This window comes from Kryptolebias marmoratus, linkage group LG20 (assembly GCF_001649575.2).
Source record: "Kryptolebias marmoratus isolate JLee-2015 linkage group LG20, ASM164957v2, whole genome shotgun sequence".
NCBI lineage: Eukaryota > Metazoa > Chordata > Actinopteri > Cyprinodontiformes > Rivulidae > Kryptolebias > Kryptolebias marmoratus.
Window position 1 is genome coordinate 23,615,202 of NC_051449.1, and position 16,744 is coordinate 23,631,945.

The 16,744-nt window shown below is 37.6% G+C and overlaps 2 protein-coding genes across 2 annotated transcripts in view; both read right to left on the reverse strand.

The window, feature by feature from the left end:
- Positions 1–355: 355 nt before the first annotated feature.
- On the reverse strand, positions 356–3,307 carry rps15 (ribosomal protein S15). Its single transcript, XM_017431338.3, has 4 exons — positions 3,239–3,307; positions 2,751–2,836; positions 1,401–1,635; positions 356–520 (listed from the first exon to the last, which is right to left on the reverse strand). Exons 1-4 carry the CDS (start codon positions 3,239–3,241, stop codon positions 407–409), a joined length of 438 nt encoding a protein of 145 aa, XP_017286827.1. The 5' UTR covers positions 3,242–3,307; the 3' UTR covers positions 356–406.
- Positions 3,308–8,039: 4,732 nt separating this feature from the next.
- Positions 8,040–16,744, reverse strand: part of cnn2 (calponin 2) — a 10,886-nt gene continuing 2,181 nt past the window's right edge. The window contains exons 2-7 of the mRNA XM_017431329.3: positions 11,458–11,579; positions 11,261–11,327; positions 10,796–10,933; positions 9,289–9,405; positions 8,615–8,761; positions 8,040–8,358 (exon numbers count right to left, since the gene is read on the reverse strand). Coding sequence (XP_017286818.1) covers positions 8,053–8,358; positions 8,615–8,761; positions 9,289–9,405; positions 10,796–10,933; positions 11,261–11,327; positions 11,458–11,579 — 897 coding nt within the window. The 3' untranslated portion in view covers positions 8,040–8,052. The remainder of the gene's footprint in view (positions 8,359–8,614; positions 8,762–9,288; positions 9,406–10,795; positions 10,934–11,260; positions 11,328–11,457; positions 11,580–16,744) is intronic.

Consider the following 16,744-nt stretch of genomic DNA (forward strand, 5'->3'; position numbering starts at 1 on the left):
AATTTTCTTTTTGAACGTAAATGGGTTTCAAATATTTCACTTTAAAAATTGATCCATATTACTCTTTATGTGCAGAAGTAGACTATGACAGTCATACTTGCCGTTTTAAAGTTCTGATACCTAAAACATTCTTTGCATTTGCAAACCACCGTGCCCCTGTAAGTTAGGTCACAAATTCAAGACAATATGTGCAAGTCAGTTATCTTGGAGGTACCCACATCCTTTAGCAAAACATCTCACAAATGTATGACAACACCCAATACACCAACATATACTCTGATCCTTGGTTTTTATAGTACCATATTCTCTAAATCTGCATTAATTTGAATTTAATAAAGACACCCAGGCAACCAAGTTGAAAGGAAACCCCAATTTATTTTTTATTTATACAAACAATACAGCCATTTTACTTCAGAGGGATGAAACGAGAAGAGTGTGTGGCTCCGATACCAGGGCGACCGTGCTTGACTGGCTTGTAGGTGATGGAAAACTCTCCCAAGTAGTGACCACACATCTCAGGCTGTGATGAAAAAAATCTTTAGTCAGTACACAAATGGATTGAAATTGATAGAAAATACATTCAGTTACAAAAACAAGAGCAGAAGATGTAATCAGGACTTTAAAAAGCTAAATGACAGCAATATAATATTTAACATACAACAGAAAATGACAACCATAAACTAAAACAGAACAGTGTTTAGCCTATATTGGCTCCCGAAAGTGGTAGAGGACATACAGGAGAGCTGCAAAGCAACCTCAGAACTATAGGAAGTCTTATTCTGAAAAACTTATCTAAGTACAGTGCATTCATGTATGGAATATTATAAAGTATGTTTTCCAGTTCACAAGATCGTAAAATAAAAAGAAATCATTAAAACTCTTAATATTTACTAGAGTTCTTGGTTCACACGCTAGAACAAAACAAATATTTGCTGTGATTGACGGCAAATAAATGCATCTTTTTCCTAGATAAAGGACTAAAATTCTGAGCAATTTCAAACAATTTGAGAATCAAACTTCAAACAAGCACCATTCACACCTTGGTTTAGTGGTATGGTTGTAAAAAAAAAAGCTCTTCCTTAAGCAGTGTCTAGTTGTTCATTTATGAACCTATCGAGCTGGCCATGTACCCATGTAAAATAGCTCAAGACATTCTTTATACGGATTTATCACCATATTCCTGTTTTATTTTAACCATGTATGACAGATCTCAGGAAACTGTATCAGCTTCTGAAAAGGCCATGTCGTAAAGCCTCCTGGACCAGTCTATACTTTGATTGTTTTTAGACTCATACTACTAACATTTTCAAAATTAAAAAACAACATATCAGCCCAAGATAGTTCTAGTTTACAAACAGGTGCAAACAAATGTGCTTCCCAAGTGACTAAGATCATCTCACCTTGATTTCAACCTGGTTGAATGTCTTGCCGTTGTACACACCAACCATGGAGCCAACCATCTCAGGCAGGATGACCATGTCTCTCAGGTGAGTCTTCACCACCTCTGGTTTCTCCATAGGAGGAGCCTCCTTCTTAGCCTTGCGCAGGCGCTTGAGGAGGGACTGGTGCTTGCGGCGCAGGCCACGGTTCAGCCTCCTCCTCTGGCGGGCACAGTACAGCTGCATCAACTGCTCGCTACAGAGGGACAACACAACAAACAAAATTATCGTTAGAGCAATCTAGACAAATGTCAAAGCAACACTTTTTGCGAGTTTAACATAAAGGATCATATTTGTGTCTCCTCTCTTTGTCCTGCCCATGACATGAGAAACAACCTTAGAAAAATCATTTTTAAGTATGTCCCAATTTCCAAATTGTACCCAGGTGTTGAGAAGAGGCCGATAGAATCTGAAAATAAACCATTGTACTTTTGATTAAGTGACATTTGTTTGTCCCGCTGTAAAATAGAATCAGATTGTTATTTGCTTTATCACCATATTCACAGCACACCTGAAAAAATAGCTGTATGCTGCTAAAAAAAAAAAAAAAAAAAAAAAAAAAAAACAAACAGATGATGCAACTATGTCACATGACAAATAAAAACTGCTGTAAATAAGGCAATGTCAGCTTTATTTTAACCCATTTGAGCCTATTATCTCATCTCCTCTCATATGCTTGTGCTTCTGGAACCAGAAACAAAGATGTCGAGAGGAGATGTGCAAAACTGGAAGTAATTTTTTATCTTATGTTTAAACACAAATGACCTAAGATCAGATTTTTGTCACAGGAAGACAATATGCAGAAGGCTCTTCTCTGAATATACACTTTTGTCCAAGGCAGCATAAAGACGAGTCTATGGTCTTTGCTGCCATTTTCCAGAAAGGTTTTGTTAAAGAACACTTTTGAATAAATTGGGTAAGATAGCTCTAACATTTATTGAAGGAAAATCCATTGCCCCAGAATTATTTTTCACTCTACTGAGTACTTTGACTCCTTTTGTTCATTTAGTTCCCAAACTCTAGTCTGAATGAAAACTATCATATTCACTGCAGTGTTTCTTTTAGACCCGACCGATTCTATGCTCAGGATGTTATTTGTAGTGTGATTATGGATGCATCAATAAATCGTTTCAAATTGCATCACAGCCCTCTAAATCGTAATCAAAGTTTGAGATTTTGAAGATTTGATTATGATACCAACAATAATCTGAAGCACATGAGAATATGTACATCTCAGAAGAAAATGTTTCTTTTCATACATACCGTATAGTGGCTTTTATGGACGTAACTACTGATTTGTGTATCACTTACTAAGACATGTCCAGCAGCTGGTCCAGGTCCACACCTCTGTAGGTGAACTTCCTGAAGGTACGCTTCTTCTTGACCTCGGTGTCCGCCTAGAAAAACGAGCATCAGCCCCGGTTAGTAGCTTGTTAGCATGTATGCTAGTTCGCTATTATTTATTCACCACCGTGATCACTAGTACTAATAAACTTTCACAGATAAATAATTATAATATGTGCTTGGCAATCATATAACAAGCGCACATACATTTCAAGCTAAATTATCTGGTCTACTCTTACCATCTGCTTATTTAGCTACAGACGGCCTGTGCTAAGTACTAAAACAAAGCCCAAATACGTAACTGTATGTCATTCTGATCAACCATTTCCAACTAAAACATCAATAAAAATGTATAACTATCTGCAGATGCAATACGCTGTCACAGTCAACAACACAAAAGCTTAGATGGATGAAGATTACAACTTCAGAAGCATTAGCTTCAGACAAACACTTACCATCTTGCCCGATGATCCGGTGGAAAAGAACGTCCGGAGGTCTCGTTAGGCTTAATATCGCGAGATTTTAGGCGAGCGCCAGAATGTCTTCCGGGTTTCTCTCGTCTGTGAACACAGGGTGGCGTATTTGTACTATAAGACTAAAAAAGTCGGCCAATTATTACTTTTATAGTGGCTAGTTTCTTTAAATTTGTCAAGTTGTCAAATTTATATATATATATATATATATATGAAAAAAAAATCCCTTCTCACCCTCCGCGGGTGGTCTCGTTTCATCCCCTGAGCTAGGGTCCTCTACCAGAGGCCTGGGAGCTTGAGGGTTCTGCGCAGTATCTTGGCTATATATATATATATATATATATATATATATATATATATATATATATATATATATATATATATATATATATATATATATATATATATATATATATATATATATATATATAAACAGATAAACAAAACAAAATATAATTGAGAAAAACATGCAGCCAATAAATGACATAAACATTTTAAGTAATAGCAGGAAGTGAAGAAATTGCCAGAAGAATTTTCAAGTTCTTGTTTATTAGTTTAATGCAACTTCCCCATTCTGATCTGAACGTTTCTTCAGTTCATTATCAAGCAAATCTTCAATACTGTTCTTTGAACCCATGTCATATATATATATATATATATATATATATATATATATATATATATAGAGAGAGAGAGAGAGAGAGAGAGAGCATATATATGTCAATGACCTCTGGCACCACTGAGGCCTTGACTCTCCACAACTTCTCTATTTCCTCCTTCAGATGGAGGAAAATACTTGTTTATTCTCCTGGCTTCTGCTTCTTGAGTGTGCCTCTTCAGGTGAGTAGCCAAAGTTTTGAGGCATTGTTTAGCAATCTTTAGAGCCTCAGGTATGGACAAGTTGTGGTATTTTCATGGTAGGTCTTTCTTCATTGCATCTTTGTGTTGCTCTGACAGCTGGCTGATTTATCTCCATATTGCCCTGATCTTAACTTCCAGCCTCCTCCTCCATGGAGAACAATGCTCCTTATGCATTGTAGCCTTTATCTTATAGCCAAGCATGTCAGAGATCACTGTTGCTGTGCTGTATATATCAGCTTATTGGTCATTGTGATGGTCCCAGTAGAGACATTTAGCAGAGCAGCATTCACATCGTCTAACAGACTTCAGAGGGTACTTTATCATTTGATCTTGTTAAGGGGTGCAGGTCACAGGTTTCTAACTTGGCCATGAAACTGAAATAAGAAACACTGACTGAACAGGGTGGCACAGGGGTAGGGGTACTTCTTTTGTCTTGTTAAAAGTTAGTTGTGGGAAACTGTTTCCATTAAAAGTGGTGTCATCAAGGAAAATGTAACAATTGAACATTTACCAGACATACAGGGCTATGTTAGAAGAGTAAAATAAAAATAAAAACAAAAAACAGTGTCTCAAATTTTGCTACTTTTAGCTAACCTTTTGCTATTTTTACAATCTAGCCTTTTGCTACCTTTAGCATCTAGCTACTGTTTTGCTACTTTGAGATTCTAGCTAGCCTTTTTCTATTTTTTGCTTTTAGCAGTTTTGCTACTCTTGGCCTTTAGCTAGCATTTTGCTTTTTAATCTTTTATCAATCTAGTGTTTTGCTCCTTTTAGCTTTTAGCTAGTGTTCTGTTTCACTTAGCTTCTGGCTGGTGTTTTGCTTCATTAGCTTTCAGCTAGTGTTCTGCTCTTTAAGCTTAAGCAGCTCCGTTTGAGCTTCTTCAGCAGCGTTCTGAGGGGATGATGAGTTGGGTGGTTGAAGCTGTTAAAGAAGTTGTTCAGTTGGTTTCTTTCTGAATGAGAGAATCCTATTTTCAGCTGCAGCCAGTGATGATAAGTGACTGTAACATCAGGAAGAAGGAGCACGAGAAGCTGTGGAAAGTCTAGGCCTCAGTGGTACCAGTGGTCATCGAAGCACCCTGTGCTGTGACCCACAAACTAGAAGAATGGCTCCAACAGATCCCAGAAACAACCTCGAAGATCTCTGTTCAGAAGAGTGCAAACCTAGGAACAGCTAAGATACTGCCTCCAGCTCCCAGGCCCGGTAGAGGACCCGAACTTAAAGTGAAAGTGGAACCGCTCATGTGGAACAAATAGGGTGTGCAGGGTGGTTTGATCTATGTATATATTCAGATGAACAGAATTTAGCTAAAATAGACCAATGAGGGCCAGAGCATCAGAGCATATCTCTTTAATTGTTATAGCTAATAATATTATTAACTAATCTTGCATACTTGTTTTAACCCAGAGTTTACTTGATTCAAAATGGCTGCCACAGCCAACTGACCTTAAAAAAACACAAAAATTATATAATCATATTGATTTAAAATTTGATGTGGTAGTAGTAACTGAAACTGATCCACAACACATTTTCTGAGCTTTATCTTTGTGTTAAACTTTGTCATTTCCATCAATAGTAGTCAACTGTCTGTTTTTCAGGAAGTAATCATTGAGTGAAAATCTACACCTGATTATCTTTTGGAACTAACTCAATTCAAGATGGCCAATGCACTCAGATGACATTAGAAACATTAAATAATGCCTATAGTTCAGTGGCTGAGGGTCATTCACAACAAATACTTCAAGCACTACGCACTGTGAGAGGATCTCTGCTTAAAACTTTAGCAATAATTGTTTTCTTGTCACTTTTGATAAAACAAGAGGGATATTGTCTCTTCACCTAGTCTTTGTCGTCTTCATTCATCTTTGTCTCATTGTATTTTGTATGTACCCAAGGTCAGAGTGTCCATTTTGTTTAGATTTGTTTTGTAAAGACCAGCAGAAAAAAATCTAAGAAAAGCCAAAGTTTGATAGTTGTATTAATCTTTCTAGTGTTTATTTGTGAGGCACATAACCCAGAAATTTAGGTGTTAGTATATTTTGTCTATTTTGTTTTTCAGAAATACACACACACATACATACATTTTATGGATCATAAAGGTGAACTAAAAGAAAACTGAAGGAACATCTTTATGTTTTCTAACTATTGTTCTTACAGCTCTTTAAAACAGGTAAATTATGGATATTTTCTGGCTACAAAACAGATTATGACACAAGTAATATCACATCAGATTGAGATTAATGCTATCTTCGAGGTTTGACCAAAACAGCTACAACTCCAGTAAAATCTCAATACAAGATTATCTTAGTGTAAAACTCTGGCACGAAAGGCAGCGGGTGATATGCAGGCTTCATTTTGTGTACTTGTGATCATTTCCCAGAAAGACAGGACCTGTTGTAGAACACAGGAAGTTTAAAAGGCAATCTCTGGATTTCAAAAAGTTTATTCTACCTAATATTTCAAACACTAGTAAAGAAAAAAATTGTTCATCTCATTGTCCTTTATTAGAAAATAATGTAACCATTGGATTTCTTTTATAAACACCCTGTTCATTTTTTCCAAAATCCTTCCATCCATTTGCTTTACCTCCTTTGTTTCTTTCCAGGTTGCAGGGAGCTGGTGTCTATCTCTAGCAGCCACTGTGCAAAAGGCGGGGGACACCCTGGACAGGGGACGCATAGAGACAAACAAGACAAACCACCATTCACACTCTTACTCACACCTAGGGATAATTTAGAATTAGCAATGAACCTAACATGCATGTTTTTGGTCTGTGGGAGGAAACAAGAGTACCTTGGGAAAACCCTTGAGTGTACGGGAAAAAAATATTTTTACTGTACTCCTGTCATGCTGTGACATCAAGTGGCTCAAAGACAAATTAAAAAAAAAAAAACATTCCAAACGCATGATAATGAATACATTTATTTTATTATACTGTTCTCACATTTGGATTTTTTCCTCTATAGGCAATTATTATCCCAGAGAGTGGGTGGGGTGGGGGTGGGGGGGCAACAAAAGCAAATCCCAATGTCAAACTTAACTCAAAAACCATGATACAAAATTACTTTCCTGTCTGATCACAAATATGTATAAATAACACCAGAAATGATCAAATAGAAATGAAGGATTGGTACACATGTACATGTCTCAGAAAGATTCATTTAAACAAGTAAATCCAGTATTACTGATTGGAATGTTCCAAACTCCACTTCAGTATTTTTTCTCTGCTCTTCCACTTTACTTCCAAAGAAAACAAGTCTTTCTCCAGCCAGACGAGTTAAAACAAACAAACAAAAAAAACCCCACCATTTCATCCAATAGAGAAAAGCAAAGAAAAGACAAAGTACTGACAGCATGAAAATGATTTGTTCTAAAAGAATCCATTTTGTTTCCTGGTCTACAAAACATCAATGACCAATACTGAAAAAAGGTAGAAGATACTGACAGTAAAAGAAATGCAGTCTCATTCACAGGGTTTGTTGTTTACATACATTACGCAGCTATTATAAAAAACAAACACGGGTGTGTTTTTAATCCAAGTAACAGACTTTCTTTTAGAATTGTGACATGAAAAAAAAAAAAGTTTGAAAAATGTTATGCAGCTAATAAATGAGCAAAAACATCTCTTGGGCAAAAACATAACCTTGGCACAAAAAAATCTAAGCCAAACAGCCAGCCTCTGTGGTCACTTTAAATATAAAAATCACAGAAATACAGTTCATTATGATATGTGTATCGATAATTTCCCACAGTTAGGGCTAAAGACAATCTCAAATACTAAAAAACAAAAAAACAAAAACAGGATGGGACCTAAAATAGAAGGTGCAACATCCTGAAGATATAAAAAAATACACCACCTGCCTGCCTTGAGGTCTTCTTATACAACATACCACCTTTACACCATCTCTTTTCTCACTCAGCTTTCTTCAGTCCTTCAGTAATCTGTCCCATCTTCTTGATAAAACCGCTCTCCTTCCTGGTAACCTTGGTAACCCTCATCTTGGTAATCAGGGATGTAGTCATGGCCACTGCCCGCCCCGTTTTCACCATCAGCCATCTCTTCAGCTTTGGGACAGTACTTGGCGTCGTAGATCTGCCGTCCCAGGCCAAAGTTTTGCCCACTTTGGTTGGCTCCCTGGCTGTAGCCCATCTGTAGAGACATGGTGCTGTTGTCACACTTATCTGTGCCCAGCTTCTGGTCGTAAATGGCCCGTCTCGTCCCAGGAGCAGTCATGCCAGCCTGTAGCAGAAAGAACACCAAATTTAATTTGCTTTGCTCCATTATAAATAATTACACAACTAAACTAATTTTACTGAATCCATCAGATCACATTTCAGCTTTGAATTGTTGTGGACATTCAGGATGTTACTGCTTTGAATAAGAATAAACATAGTAATAGTTTCTAGAAGCAGAAAGACTGGAAATGCAAATGCCACATCCCCATGGGGAGCCCTTTAGTCCTTTATTGTTAACTTTATGAGTTTTGTTGAAGTACCTGACTCGCTCCTTTGTTGGTTCCCATTTGCAGACTGATGGTTGTGTTGTCCATGGGGGCCTGGATGTGAGCTTTGGGGTCATATAAATGCCTCCTGGTGCCATATGCATTCATGCCCGCTTGACTGGCACACCTGTTGGTCCCCATCTACAAACAGAAACATCACAGGACAATCGTTTACGGGTTTTTAAACCTGAAAGCTTAAGAGGATAGTGTGCACCGTTACAGCGATTCCAACATAAACAAATGACTCAAAGTTTCAGTTACATGTCGGGTCTGCCATAGATACACGGTACTTAAATGACGCAACAAACACATTTTTTTTTCTTAACTACAGGGGAGAACGAGGAGCAGCTCTTCTACATGCAGAGCTCAACATGAAACTCAGGCAGTCCTTTGTGCACCATGTTTGCAACAGGACAAATGATCTACCATTGACTTGATTGGCTCCAAGTGATTTCTTGAATGACTTTTTAAGATATCAAATAATTTCTCGTTACCAATAAGCTGGATAATTTACTGAGGCCCTTTTGTATTTTTTGTTTCCCAAAACCAAAGTGTAACATTTTCACTAACACATCTTTAGACATGAAATACAGCAACAGTAAACAAAGGGCTGTTGGTTGTCAACTAGCAGAGGCAGAAAAAAACAAAACCAAAGAAAAAAACCCTACCTGTAGGCCGATGACACACTGTCCAGCCCTCATCTTCTCCTCGTCAAACACCCTTTCCTGCTTGTCAGCATACTTCACTCCAATGTCAACTCGTGACTGGCAGCCCTTGGTTTTAGCCTGAAAAATAAAATAAAAATAAAGTTTTATTCCCCCTCTTCACAGGAAAAGTACCAAAATACAACCTTTTTACTTTAAATATAACAGAGATGATTAACAAAAGCCCCAAAGCTACAATGTCAAACAAGAATTTCTCAAAAAGTAGGGCTGTTGTATAAAAATATACCAGTAAATAAAAACTGAATGCAATGATTTTCAAATCTCATAACCCAAATTTTATTCACAATTTACATTTTTCACAATGTCCCAACTTCTTAAGTAGTGTAGTTATATTATTTTGTTAATAAAGCCCACATTAGCAGCAGCTGGCTGCACAGCTGCTTGCAAAACTGCCCCCATTTTAAAAAGAATACAAAAAAGTTCATTTCAACCCAGCTCCTGCTTGGACTTTTCTTCTCCCCTTGCAGCTCTCAATCCATTTTAAGAAACATTTGTCTCGTATGTATCCAGAAGTAGACTGAACCGTTAGATGCTACCTGTATGGAAACATTAGGCTGCGTAGTTGTTCCACGTATCCACTTGCAAGTGTTGTCTTAGAAATTAAAAAGGACTGTCTTTGTACCAGAACCTGTTTAGACAATGTGCCCACGCATGCATGTGCAGGTACAGGAGTGTGGGGTTGGGTAGAGTATGCCCACGTGTGATCTGCACGCTTAACTACTTCTTGAGCTATTAGAAATACTGACTGTGGGCAGGAAGAAAACTTCTGAAATTTTTATTTTTAACTAGGAAGAAATAAATTATGGTCTTCTGCAAAACATATTCAGTTTAGCTATTTAACGTAAAAACTGCCACTTTAATCTTAAGGATTTTTGCAGACTTAAAGTTACATTTCCCCAATAAATCTCAGTTATAGAGCTATTGAAATAAAACTTTCACTAGCAGGACTATCATTGTAGATATTTATTTTCTATTTAATTACCATTATAGGGTTAAAAAAATTAATCAAATATAAGTTTTCAATTATACATTTCAATCTTTTAAATGGGAAATGCAACCAAATGAAGTTTAAACTGAGTAAAAGTCAAACTGGGAAAGGTTCTTATGATCTTAAACTATTATCTGCAAAACTTTCAGTGAGAACAAATGGTGTGAAGTATTTACTTCAAGCAGGATGTGCATCTGCAGCCACGACCAAGAAAGAGACAACCATTAAAGTCAAACCGTAAGAATCTATTTTACTCTACAAATTACTCAGCTGCATTAAAAAGGCATACTATCACTGATCACAATATTAGGATTTTAAGTTAGAAACTAATTAACAAAGTAAGAAATAACTACAATAAAAAAAATTAAAAAAATCAGGTTGAAACAATTCTTTCTGTTGGGGCAGAACGCGACACACATTTTATGATTTTGTTTATGGTGTGAGTATCACGTGTAAACTCACCATGCTTGCGAGAGCAAGCAGGGTTGTCTGGACCTGCGTCATGTTGCCGTTCTCAAACAGGTCATTGGCTTCGAAGATATCGTGAGGCTTCAGGCCATACGTTGTGATGGCTTTGATGAAGTTCGTCAGGTTCTCCAGCTAAGACCACACCAAATACAACAACAGTGATTATGCAGGGTTTACATAGGCTCTTTGCATACATATTTAGTTTTATAGAAAAGAACTTGCAGTGCAGTGTGTGCACAGGTTTCATGCAGTCTTATAAGAGTCTGTTTACTGTGACTGGTTACACCTAAATCTTACATCCACAAGAGAAAGGTATAACTATTACAGAACATGATTTGGTGCATATGAACCATCAAGAGGAGAGCTGATTTTCAACTAATACCAAGTCTAACTGCATAGAACAATGGTCCTGCCTTGTATCAATGGGCCGCTCCCTCTGTGGGTTTAAAGTTTACTCACCTGATGCCAGTTCAGCGCTGACTGGTTGATCTTTTTCACAGAACCTGGCTGCAGTTTGTTTATCAGTCTGTGAAAAAAAAGTGCAATTCCAAATTATTTTTATTTTCTCAAATATAAATGCAATAATAATAATAATAAACAAACAGCATCAAGATTCATGTGGTTCAATGTAAACATTTGAGATGTTCTCTACTTACTCGCACAGAATGACTCCATTTTTTAGACCTTTCTGGAAGTCTGGGCCAATGGAGCGTCCGGTGATGTCCTCAATCCAGGTTCGAAGTTCATCTTCCTTCAGAGGGTCGTACTTCTGTGCGATCTGATTGGAAAGAATGATCAGGGGTTACATGTGTTCCACAAGGTCCAAGAATAACCAGCAAATGGATTTTTAAACTTCTGACACATTCACAGTTCAGCACGCTCCTGTGTTTTTAGAAGCTCCATTGGCCAATCTGTTCACTGCAACCTTTAACTCACTGAAGTTTAAAATAAAATACTTTAACACTGATATGGGCAACAAAGTTGTTAACAATTACAACAGTGTTGATTAGAAAGTACATGGATGATTGCATGTAATCAGGCTTCATGGTCATATGTGACCTTCAGTTTTCTTGAATCCTTTTAGCTGCGACTGTTGGAGAAGCTGGTAAACGGCGCGTAGCAGATAGATAAGGATAAGCAAGGGTGATAAGTTTTCTTCAACCTACCACATATTAAGCTCTCCTTAAAGCAGGGGCACCAGGTCAGAGTGACCAAACAGATTGATTATACCTTATAGGAACTCAATCATTAGATTGTTTAATCTATTCACCTTTATTATTAACAGATCTCAACAACTGAAGCTGAATTTTTAAGTAACAGGGAACTCTTTATCATAATATTTACTCTGAATAATGAGGAAACTGAATTTTGTCTTTAAGGTTTATTGCAAAAAGAAAAAGAAACTAGAATCAACAATAAACATAACAAAAAGCAAGACTAAAAGTAAGAGTTTAAAGAATATTTTTGAGGAATGACTGTTAACTACTTTGAATGAGGATTAATTAAGATAAAACACAGCAACAAGTAATACTTTAATAATCTAAGGGGAAACAATGATTATTATTTAATATAAACCAAAATAATTCTTTGAACTGAATGGTTAGATTTCAGGATTGATGTTTTCAGTTTCCTATCTGCGCAAAGAATTTGGAATACTTTAAACTATTTTGGTAAATAGTTCACTTTGGAATTTGGTCAGAAGATGTTATTAATTCTGCCAGGTTGTCAGCTTAGTTTTAATGAAAAATCAGATTAGAAGTAATGATATTTATCACATTGCATCAGTTAAAATGAAATAGCCAGACCCCAAATGGCTTCTTCTATTATCTCTCTCATCACACAGAGTTACAGGTTCCTCACTGGATCAGAAGCTGCTCGATGTGGTCAGAGGTTGGCAACAATAATGAGCACAGCCTTGAGTACAGTTTGAGAAGCCATGCATTCAAAAATAGGCTGTGAATGTCATACATTTTCACAACACAACCTGCTGGTCGCACGCACACTCACAATTCAAAGAGATTGCAGCAGAAAATTTGCCAATTCTCGTCACAATTTTTTGTCGCCGATGAGCCTCCAACAGTCGCAGCCTGGTGAGATACTGGCTGTAGTACTGCAAAGCTGTTTACAGAGCAGCTTTTGTCTTATGTAGGTCTTATAAATAAAAAGGAAAGGCGAGAGATTTCCTGTTTGGTGAACTACCAAATTCTCTCTGAAGCGCAGAAAACCAGTTCCTGGAAAAAGGTCCGAGTGTGAAACAGAGTGACTGTCTAGAGATTCTCTCTCTGTTCAAACTGTTACTGATTACCGGGTATTTAAAAAAAATTTAAATCAGGATAAGGGCTGAAGAAGCATATTATTTCTGCAAGAAGCCATGTAGGATGGGTATTAGGGCTATATAAACTGAAATTAAGTCTGGTATGCATGACTAGAATTGTAAAAAGTAACAATCTAAAGTGAAACAAGGACATTTTATATCCTCCTCCAGTGAAGGATGAAGTGTTGAATGAGCTTCGTGCAGACTCTTGTAGCTAAACAAAACCACAAAATAACGTACACAGAAATTGGAAGCACATAGCTCACAGCTGGATGTACTCTTCGGGAACTTCTTACCCTCTAATTAAATGCTCTACGTTCAGTTAGCCACATATTAAAGAAAACACTGGTTATTTGAGTTGCTCACATAGAATCCCAACAGATGTCATTTACAACGAAGAGCTGATTGCGAGGAATGTAGCCCAGTGTTGAATTAAAAGAGCTGAATGAAACAACAAGGGAGCAGGACTGTGTGTGCTGATTGCACAAACACAACAACCATACAGCAGCTGAAAGACACTGAGCTCCGTGCCAGCTAGAACATATTTGACATTTTAAAGCAGTGAAAAGGGAAAGGGAGTGTAGGAGTCATTTGTTGCGTATTTTGACTTCATCAATGGACAAATCTGGGGCAAGCTGATGCAATAGAGGCACACCCACAGCTGATGCAGGACATTTAATTATACTTGGGTGCCATTATATGGCTGAACTTCATAAGATCGAATCTATCAAGGGTTAAAAATGGTCCCATCTTATGAGTGTTTAGGCAATATTATGGATCAGAGCTTGTCATGTAAAACTCACACTGAAAGATTTTTCTGAGTTGAAACTTAAATTAGGTTTCTTTTTTTGAAAGGAATAGACCTTGTTTCTTCCTTCATTTGATGAGACAATAGATTTCTGCAACATTTTTGCCTTATTGGATTATGGTGATCTACTCCTAATGTTGCCATGTTCATAAAGCCTTGAATAAATGGGACTTGTACTCAAACATTAAGAAGATCCTTGGATTACTTTTCCAAGTGCGTCATAAACAGCTCTCCGCCCTCACCTCGGTGAATGACATGATGCGTAGGTCACTACAGGGAGGAGTGTGGATCTCTAATAAAGACAACATGTGGAAATTGAAACAGGAGTTTCAATGACTCAGAGTTAAATGAAACAGTTAAAAAAAAAAAAAAAGCTGAAAATCTCATTCACTTTGCGATTTTGTGACTACCACATTTTAGAGTCACAATCTTCAACTCAAGTTCATCAAAGCTGCAGTTTGCAAAAAGTCAGCTTTGCATTCAAGACTCTTGGAGTGTGATATTGTTTTTTTTACTGACCATAAAGTAAAGTTTCTTTGTCTTTCCTGCTAACATTTTCTACCAATATCCAGAATGAATATATATTAAAAGAAGCAAACATTTGGCCAACTATGATTTTGCCTGCTCAGGAATGTTATTCTCAAAAAAGAAAAATATTTTTGTTGCAACTAAAAATAATTTTGTAAACAATACTTTCTACAAATGTTTTCATCCACACAGAAATGTAGAAAACTCTAAATGCTGCAGGAACAATGCCCGGCCTGTATGTGGTGCTGTAACGCTAATAAACACCACAAACAGGAAACCAGGCCATGTGGAGAATGTGTAGAAAGCTTACATGTTGTGTAGGAACCAGACAGTACATATACAAACAACACTGTATATTATACTGTACTGCCTATGGTCTGAACTGAAAAACAAAAAGAGAAAGAGACCAGAATGGCAAAAACAAGAACTGAATCCTTTTTTTGTAGACAGACAAAGTGGAACTATAACTCCACGTCAAAACCACAAAAGCGCAGGACAGAACTGACTGAGAGTCTTGACAGTCCAAATATGTGGACATAATGTCCCTTTTCAGGTCCAGGATCCAGCAGGGGACAGCAGGAGGGGAGGGTTTCCCCTCACAGTGTTCAAAACATATCAGGATATATTTTTTGTTTTACAGAAGTGTCAGTCTTTAAAAACTATTCCCATTTCCCATATTTTTCAAATGTCGACGGGTTTTTTGCAACATTTGCTTTAGTATTGTTGACAGTTCAGTGAAGTGATAAAAAAAACAACTTTTAGACCTTAGATTATTTATTGTAATAATGAAGGATTTTTGCTCTGCTCTATTTATGGCAATCTTATTGTTCACAGGCCTTATCTGTCCATTAAAGTACTACAGTACAATCAATAACTGATGCACAAGCTTCAAGCCTCCACTTTAACAGACCTTAGACACTGTTTCTAGTTTTTATCATGGTGGCCAAAAGTTAAAGTCACTGGAAATTTAAAAATATGCATAAGTTAAATCCTTACGCATTACTGTTAACTTCGTCCAGTTTGAACATGTTTGGATGACCCTCTCCCTACGATTAGCCTGAATCGAGTCTTATCTGTACGCCTCGAGTGACGTTCAGCGCCCACCACAGAAGGGCGATGAGGTCTTTGTCAGCGTCTGAGAGTGTTAATTTCTTAGCAAAATATCTCAAGGGTTCTGGACAGATTTTATTGAAACTCCCAGGAAGTAATTATTGGATGAACATCCACCACTGCTTAACTTTTGGAGTCAACCCATTTAGGATGGCCCTCACAGCCAAGTGACTTCAGCAAACAAAAATGTGTACAACTCAGCCAAGTTTAGACAAATAAGCTACAAATTTGATGTGGTAGTAGCTAAGAGTCATCCTCAACACAAACTGTGAGGGTTAACATATCCTGTTGCCTGGTTATAATATTTCATTCAAGTAATGCTAGGTCGTTAGTTTATTTTAAAACACTTATTGTCCAACACTAATGGCATATGATATAATAGTATTTTATACATCTTGCTGTGGTACCTAATTTCTGTCAGACATTTTATTATAACCTCAGAAAATTGTGTCGAGATGTGAAAAGTGGGGGGGGTGGGATGGGGGAAGGGAGGGGATTGTCTCTCCCTAAATGCTTGACATTTGACAAAATGGGCTACGTCACCATTAAAAGGAAATACCAGGAGGACAGAAGCAGCAGGGGAAAGATTTACACTTTCTTCTGCAGGCCGAGAGAGGGGGGGACACCCCCTCTCCCATACAAGAGCACATCCAAAAAAGGAAGATGGGAAAACAAAAAGAAAAAAAAAAAAAAATCTGAAGGCGAGTTAAAGAGTCCTTGGGAGGAGACAACTAAGCCACAACTCAAACGTGCTCATGATTGATCACCTGAAACCAGTTAAAAGCAGGGGTGGAAATTAGCACCCGCCAAATGCGGGTAAATATTTGAAGTGGCGGGTGAATTTGATCAACACACACGCCACTGTGGCGGGTTGGCAATTTGAACAGAAAAGGTGTTATTTGTCCACCTGACATATAGGGGGCAGTAATGTGCTCGAGTTGCTGCTGTTACGTCGAGCCGCGTTCCCCNCATCAGATATGGAGCTGTGTGAAGCTGTTCACACAGCTCTCAGAGAGCGGGGTGTCAGCTTCACACAGCTCTCTCAGAGCTACGATTCCCCTGTGTCTCCGTTCATGTTCAACGCTCGTAACCGCCGCGCTGTGCTCGCGCTGCAAGGGAAGTACGGAGACCGTGAAAGGTCAAACAACTTGTTTTGGCGAAGTTAACCCACTGTTTTGCTAGC

Excerpts from the sequence above, each read along its gene's own strand:
- rps15 (XM_017431338.3), bottom strand. Across the intron at positions 1,636-2,750 it reads CAGCTGCTGGACATGTCTTA|CGAGCAGTTGATGCAGCTGT; the intron begins GTAAGTGATACA and ends GTCCCTCTGTAG. Across the intron at positions 521-1,400 it reads TCAACCAGGTTGAAATCAAG|CCTGAGATGTGTGGTCACTA; the intron begins GTGAGATGATCT and ends TTTTCATCACAG.